Genomic DNA, 7892 nt, shown 5'->3' on the forward strand with positions numbered 1-7892 from the left:
TATGGCCAAAGGTTTTGCATCTTCAACCTATAGAATTAACTGACTGTGCTTCATAAAGTCGAATGAAAGCTGCTGAATAATGTGACGTTAACATACTGAATTACACACCGCCGCTTTCTCGCTTTCCATGGCAATAATTGAAAACCTTTGACCTTTCAAAATCTAAATACTGTGCTGCTATGATGGCTTCCGGTTTAGACTTTTACGCGATGTCACTGTTAGTTTCTTTGATTACATGATGTTGATTTAAATTAGTTCATACAGTTTATTTTATTTTTTTATGTCTCAATCCTACAATCAAAAAACTTTTTGGCCACAGCTGTAGTTCATAATGATCACCTTTTCCATTTTACTGGTGGGTCTCATTTTAAATTCACAGCTGGACAGGCTCGCTAATTCTGCAGAAGAAATACTGACCACAAATACATGTCAGGACCACAATAGCACTTCAATGCACGCTGACCTCATCTCACACCAGTGGAGGAAGGGCAGTGTTGGCTGCAGTATATGTGTCAGGTTTAAAGCACTTCCTCGAGCTGGTGTTGAAACATCTAAAAAAGAAGCCAGCCCTGATCAGTCACAGTGTGTTAAAGTGAAAGCCAGAATCCTCTTAAGAACCGACACAGCTCTTCCTCTCTTCATTAGAGCACTAGCTATGGAGATGGAAAACATTTACACTGGGCTGCAGAAACCAGACAAGGATATCTACTCAGTCCTCACAGCCATGGAGAAACAGCTTGGAAAACCCACAGGTAATTAACCAACCTGGATTTTCTCATATGTACAAATATAAAGTTGTTACATTATTGTCATAGCTATTTATATCTCTGCCTCCAGTTCTGCTCTGTGATATTTTTGAAGTTAATTTATTATATTGATACAGGGAAGATAAAAGCTTTACACAAGTTAACGATTCAGTCACAGACAGTTCTACAAACAGCGGTGGCTAGTGTTGGGACGATGATCATTCAATCTATAATATCATGCTGAAAGTTTTTCACAATACATACATACTGAATTTCTATATTATTGCATTTATCAGTTAGCATGACGATCGCCATATTATGTATTAACACACACAGTCAAAGAAGGACAGCAGCGAATGCGGGTTTGTTCTGTAGAAACATGAATCTGAAGTGAGATTCTGTGAAACTAGCCCGCCGACAAATGCAACAACACAGCAATCAAAGTGGCAAAATCTTCATTTAATTTAGTTTTGCTTGCGCCAGTAAAGGAATAGCAAATTGCATTGGTTGTGTCAAGTGTGGTCAACTGCAGACCGGAGAAACAAAACGGTGCTTAGCTGATCGCTTCATGGAACATCTGCGATAAGAATGAACATCTACATCTCCTGAGGACTTCGGAATAGAATGTTAATTCCAAGAGGCTCCAAAGTTTGAAAATGAATTTGCTTCCTGGCTTGCTGCATTTGTCCCATATGAGTGACCGATATTGGGTGCAGGTCCTAATAGCGTGTCAGGGTACTGCACAGCTAAGGTCAAAAGTTATGCATCACCCTATAGAATTAACTAATTTTTGCATCGATTTATGTCTGAGCTTTCTTTTACATTTTTTATTCCCAGTAAACACGACTGTGAAGAAAGCCAGTTCCTTCAAGTGGGCTGCTGTGGTTTTTGCTGTGCTGTGGATCCTCTCAGTCTCTGTCACCCTGGGTGTGATCTGTGAGTATTAAACCCTTATGAGAAAGGGGAGACGTGACTGGAAATATGAGTCAAAACATATGAAAGAAATGAACAACTGCTTTCCTGTAATTTAATCCCACAGCCATAATTTACTGGTCTTGATATTGAGCTTCCTCATCTTTCAGGGGGGACTGTTTTTGGTAGAGTAGCTGTGACAGGATAGCGTCACGGCCGAGGATGTTACCAGCAGCAATTAGAGACTCAGAGACAGGAGCTGCATCATGAAAAGCTACTGTGTTGCTATTATGGCTTTCAGTACACTTTTGCGATATCATTTTGTAGTTTCTTTGATTACATGATGTTAAATAATAATTATGTTTATAAGGTTTTTTTTTTTTTTAATGATGTCTCAATTCTTAAATTCTAGGTGATTAGGGCTTGGGTAAAACACAATCCAGAAGTGTCTGTGGCACACCAGGACCAGGGTTGCCTACCCCTGGTCTAGGTGATGATAAACTTTTGGCCAGAGCTGTATGATAAAGAAGCTGTTTGGTTTCAATCTTGTTTCTCAGTTCACAGGAATGCAGAGTATGCCAGCCTCTTTCAAAAGTATTCCGACCTGCAAAATCAACTGAAGAACTATACGAACATGACAGGTAAACTGGACTGCTGGTAAAGATCCCACCTCTAACACCACATGTGACAGGCTAGCGTCACGGCCCAGGATGTTACCAGCAGCAATTAGAGACTCAGAGACAGGAGCTGCAGTTTAGCGATGTTGAGCACAATTATTAAACAAAAAATAAACTAACAAAACACAGGAAAAAATAAACAGGCACAAGGGCCAAAACAAACTTTTTAAACAAAATACACAAATGTACACAAAAAAACTGCTGTCAAGCTGGGTATTCTACTTCTCTGAACAGATCTACACACACCAAACTCCCTCTCCCAAACAGAGCATTTCTCCTTCCTAAGATATATGTGGCCACTCCCCAATTAGCATAAATTACCTAACTGGAGAATGGCCACCCCTGTGATTGTTGGCAGGGATCGATTTTACCCCATCCCTGCCAACCTTACATTCCCACACATACGTTACTTACAGGCGCAGGGCTGCTCCCCTTCCACAGTAGCCTACTACACTTCTATGGTGAAACGTTTTGCACCACCCTATAGAATCAACTAATTTTAATTCATGAAGTTGAATGAAACCTGCTGAATAATGCTACATTAACATATTAAATTACACACCACTTTGTAGTATTCTATATACTGTGAACCGGCTGCACTCTCAGCGGTTCGTTGCCCCTTTAAAAGCAGACCCAATACACCGTAATGGAAGTTTTAAAGCGCTTTTCGAGCACTAACTAAACTTATGCAGGTCCCTGACTAGCTCACAGGATGACTAAGCCCTTTACCTGCCATTACACAAAAATACACAGAAAAAGAACACACAGTACCTTTTTTCTGTGCAACGACTGATTACACACAGTCAGGCTCTTCAAAAAATCTGGCTGCTTTCTTTACAATGATCGCCAGGTGCACGGGATAATTAATAAGAAAACAATTAACAAATATAAATCAATACAATAACTAAACACATACACGTTATTTAAATTTTTCTTTGGCAGGGAGGATTAACCCCCTCCCCGCCGTGTTACAATACTTAATCAAAAACTGACCATTGAAAAATGCAACATGAAAAACTACTGTGTTGCTATTATGGCTCCCAGTAGACTTTTGCGATATCATTTTGTAGTTTCTTTGATTACATGATGTTAAATAAAAATTATGTTCATAAGGTTGTTTTTTTTTAGTAATTATGTCTCAATCCTAAAATTCTAGGTGATGCAAAACTTTTGGCCAGAGCTGTTTGATAAAGAAGCTGTCTGGTTTTAATCTTGTTTCTCAGTTCACAGGAATGCAGAATATGCCAGCCTCTTTCAAAGGTATTCTGACCTGCAGAATCACCTGAAGAAGGATACGAACATGACAGGTAAACTGGACTGCTGGGAAATATTCATATCTTACATGTATTAGTGTTGCTGAACTAACATCCCTGTGTGAGAAGCTGCTCATATGGACATCTTTCTGCTTCTGCTGTCGTCACAAAATGAATCACTTGCATCTCAAAAGGTAAATAATGCAGGTTAAATCTACAGCTGTGACCAAACGTTTACATGCAGTACTCCATTGAACAGAGCTGTATGGAACTGTATTCAGTAACACAGTGTATTGTATAGATCTCATTGAGCAGAGCTGTATTGAAATCCTGTTTCTTTATCTGTTCTAGTGTGGAGGTGGATCCTCGATGCTGCAGGTACTGTTTTTTTTTTACTGTTGTGTGTGTGTGTGGGGGGGGGGGGTGTTGTTGTTTTTTGTTTTTTTTTACTAAACCATATAACTAGAATGGTAAAAAAAAAATGCTCTCTTATTATTCCCCTGAAACTCAGACTGTCTCTGCATCAGAATATTCTGCTATAATAAAGCAGTGGACTCTCACCAGTATGTGTCTGGAAGTGAGGCTTTGAGCAGTGTGTGAAAATCAAGCCGCACACAATGTAAAGCTGTTTTAACATTCAAATGCAGGGCTAGTGGAAGTGCTCATATTTCTCAGGGATCGTGATTATTGTCTCCTCTCTTCTCCACAGCTGATGTGACTCTGGACCCTGATACAGCGCATCCCAGTCTCATCCTGTCTGAGGACAGGAAACAAGTGAGACTTGGAGGCACACGACAGCCTCTTCCTGACAATCCAAAGAGATTTGATCGTTATATCACTGTCCTGGGCAGGCAGGGCTTCACCTCAGGGAGACACTACTGGCAGGTGGAGGTGGGGGAGAAGACTGCATGGTATTTAGGAGTGGCAAGAGAGTCCATCAACAGGAAGGGAGATATGACAGCAAGCCCTAAGAATGGACTCTGGACTGTGAGGCTGAGGGATGGAGAGTATGAGGCTCTTGGTAGTCCCTCTATCACGCTCCCCCTCACCGTGAAGCCCTGGAAGGTGGGGGTGTATCTGGATTATGAGGAAGGGCAGGTCTCCTTTTACAATGTGGAGACCAGATCTCACATCTACACTTTCACTGACACCTTCACTGAGAAGCTCTATCCATACTTCAGCCCTTATCTTAATACAGATGGTAAAAACGCAGCCCCACTGATCATCCTCCCTGTCAGTGATAGAGATTGAATAAAGTGGTGTATCTGTATGACAGCCTACACCAGCACTGATTATCCTGCTCATTGCATTATTACTTGCCCATCTATTTCTTTGTCTACCTGTAATTGTTTTACTGATTGGCTTGACAAAACTATGGGAACGCCCGTCACATTTAACACACCCCTGTGACTGGAGCACATGGGCTGTCCCTCACATGCCTGATTCATTTAACACACCCCTGTGACTGGTGCACATGGGCTGTCCCTCACATGTCTGATTCATTTAACACACCCCTGTGACTTGTCACTGTGCTCAGCCTCATTACTGTGCTCAGCGTCATTACTGTGCTCAGCCTCATCACTGTGTTCAGCCTCATTACTGTGCTCAGCCTCATTACTGTGCTCAGCCTCATCACTGTGCTCAGCCTCATTATTGTGCTAAGCCTCATCGCTGTGCTCAGCCTCATTACTGTGCTAAGCCTCATCGCTGTGCTCAGCCTCATTACTGTGCTAAGCCTCATCACTGTGCTCAGCCTCATTACTGTGCTAAGCCTCATCGCTGTGCTCAGCCTCATTACTGTGCTAAGCCTCATCACTGTGCTCAGCCTCATTACTGTGCTCAGCCTCATCACTGTGTTCAGCCTCATTACTGTGCTCAGTCTCATTACTGTGCTCAGCCTCATCACAATGCTCAGCCTCATTACTGTGCTAAGCCTCATTACTGTGCTCAGCCTCATCACTGTGCTCAGCCTCATCACTGTGCTCAGCCTCATTACTGTGCTCAGCCTCATTACTATGCTCAGCCTCATTACTGTGCTAAGCCTCATCGCTGCCCCCTTGCTGCAATGAACTTATTTCAGTTGTGTTGTTGTTGTTTTACATTCATCTTTTTTGTTTGATTTTTACCTGATAGTTCATGCGATGCAGGTCAGGTCACATGTCCTAGATTTCCTAGATGCAATGTAACATGTAGTTCTGTGTGGTTTAGTCTGTGAATAATATCAAGTTTTACAATCGATAGGAGGAGACCTGCACTGCACTGTAAATACTGCTAACAGAATGAAGAGATGCATTGATTCCTTTATGCTAACATGACACTGGATTGCAGTCACAATGACATGTAGATTTAGATGCTTATTTTTAGATGCTTGAGGTTTTTTTGAAATGTATATTAAAGTGTTGCTTCACACCATCTGCGAATGACATCACTGAGCAAAAACAACAAAAGAGAATGCTAGAGATGAAACTATGATATTAAACAGGTACGGAATTAACCATGTGGATGATGAGTGCCAGGATCCCTTTACAATATGTATCAATGTTGCTTATTTAGACGTTCATGCAAGTAGGGTTCAGATCTTTTAACTTTCTATACCAGAGCCCTTGCTTTTAGAAATGTGGACTTGGTCAGATTAAGCTGTTTTTGTTCACGCGGCTGAACCAGATTAAGCTCCAGATTTTTGTAATCTCTGCTCCATTAATAAATATTTTAATTTCTAATGAAACACTGTTTCTCGTGCCTCTTTGTGCGCATGTCCGTGTGTTTTGAAAATCATTGCACCAAAAAATAAAAATAAAACAGTGGGTGATTGTTTAAATAGTTTGTCTAATAAAGTGCAGTGTTTATTTTGTGTCAGCAGATGGCAGCACACTCCTTCTCTGATCTCATCACTTTGCGTAGGGCTCAATGTGAAGCACATATATAACAGCATAAGAAAATTCACCTGGTTTCTGTACTGCGCTTAAGTTATTGGTTAAGGTTAACTATGTTAACGTAACATTATTCAAGCAGGTTTCATTCGACTTTATAAAGCAACATTATACATTCTATAAGGGTGATGCACAACTTTTGGTCTCGCTGTACAGAATGTACATTTTCAAGTAAATGATAGTTGTTTCACATTTGTAAGCAATGATCAGGTATACAATGAAATGTACCTGTAATGCACTGTATATGTTACTGATAATCACATTCCTGTATTTAGACACACAGGGGTTATGCAATTAACAAGAATCTACTGTAATATGAGTTAACAGGGTGTGCTTTGTATGTCTGATTTAAAGTTGGATTTTTGTGCTGCTTGCGTGAATTGTCTCTTAATAAATTCAGTAGATGTTTAACATGTCACCAGTCTAATTGTGTGAGTTTACACTTAGAAAAACAGGAACTCGCACCCTCATACTAAATAAAACATGATGCTCTCACTCCGTTCAGCACAGTTTCTACTGGAATTACGTGCCAGTCTACTGGGTGCAGCTCCCAGGGTAAGTGTACAGCTATGGCCAAAGGTTTTGCATCTTCAACCTATAGAATTAACTGACTGTGCTTCATAAAGTCGAATGAAAGCTGCTGAATAATGTGACGTTAACATACTGAATTACACACCACCGCTTTCCATGGCAATAATTGAAAACCTTTGACCTTTCAAAATCTAAATACTGTGCTGCTATGATGGCTTCCGGTTTAGACTTTTACGCGATGTCACTGTTAGTTTCTTTGATTACATGATGTTGATTTAAATTAGTTCATACAGTTTATTTTATTTTTTTATGTCTCAATCCTACAATCTAAAAACTTTTTGGCCACAGCTGTAGTTCATAATGATCACCTTTTCCATTTTACTGGTGGGTCTCATTTTAAATTCACAGCTGGACAGGCTCGCTAATTCTGCAGAAGAAATATTGACCACAAATACATGTCCAGACCACAATAGCTCTTGTTGCCATGTTGGCTGCAATATTATTATTATTTGTTTATTTAGCAGACGCCTTTATCCAAGGCGACTTGCAGAGACTAGGGTGTGTGAACTATGCAGCAGCTGCAGAGTCACTTACAACTACGTCTCACCCGAAAGACGGAGCACAAGGAGGTGAAGTGACTTACTCAGGGTCACACAGTGAGTCAGTGGCTGAGGTGGGATTTGAACCTCCTGGTTACAAGCCCTTTTCTTTAACCACTGGACCACACTGCCTGCCTTGTGTCAGCTTTAAACCACTTCCCCGAGGTGGTGTTGAAACATCTTAAAAACAAGCCAGCCCTGATCAGTCACAGTGTGTTAAAGCGAAAGCCAGAATCCTCTTAAG

General features: G+C 40.8%; 1 protein-coding gene across 1 annotated transcript; it reads left to right on the plus strand.

The window, feature by feature from the left end:
* The first annotated feature begins 655 nt into the window (after window positions 1-655).
* LOC131728482 (erythroid membrane-associated protein-like) lies at window positions 656-5394 on the plus strand. Its single transcript, XM_059019468.1, has 6 exons — window positions 656-752; window positions 1584-1682; window positions 2216-2299; window positions 3559-3642; window positions 3940-3966; window positions 4298-5394. Exons 1-6 carry the CDS (start codon window positions 656-658, stop codon window positions 4837-4839), a joined length of 933 nt encoding a protein of 310 aa, XP_058875451.1. The 3' UTR covers window positions 4840-5394.
* Window positions 5395-7892: the final 2498 nt, after the last annotated feature.

This window comes from Acipenser ruthenus, unplaced genomic scaffold (assembly GCF_902713425.1).
Source record: "Acipenser ruthenus unplaced genomic scaffold, fAciRut3.2 maternal haplotype, whole genome shotgun sequence".
Taxonomy (NCBI): domain Eukaryota; kingdom Metazoa; phylum Chordata; class Actinopteri; order Acipenseriformes; family Acipenseridae; genus Acipenser; species Acipenser ruthenus.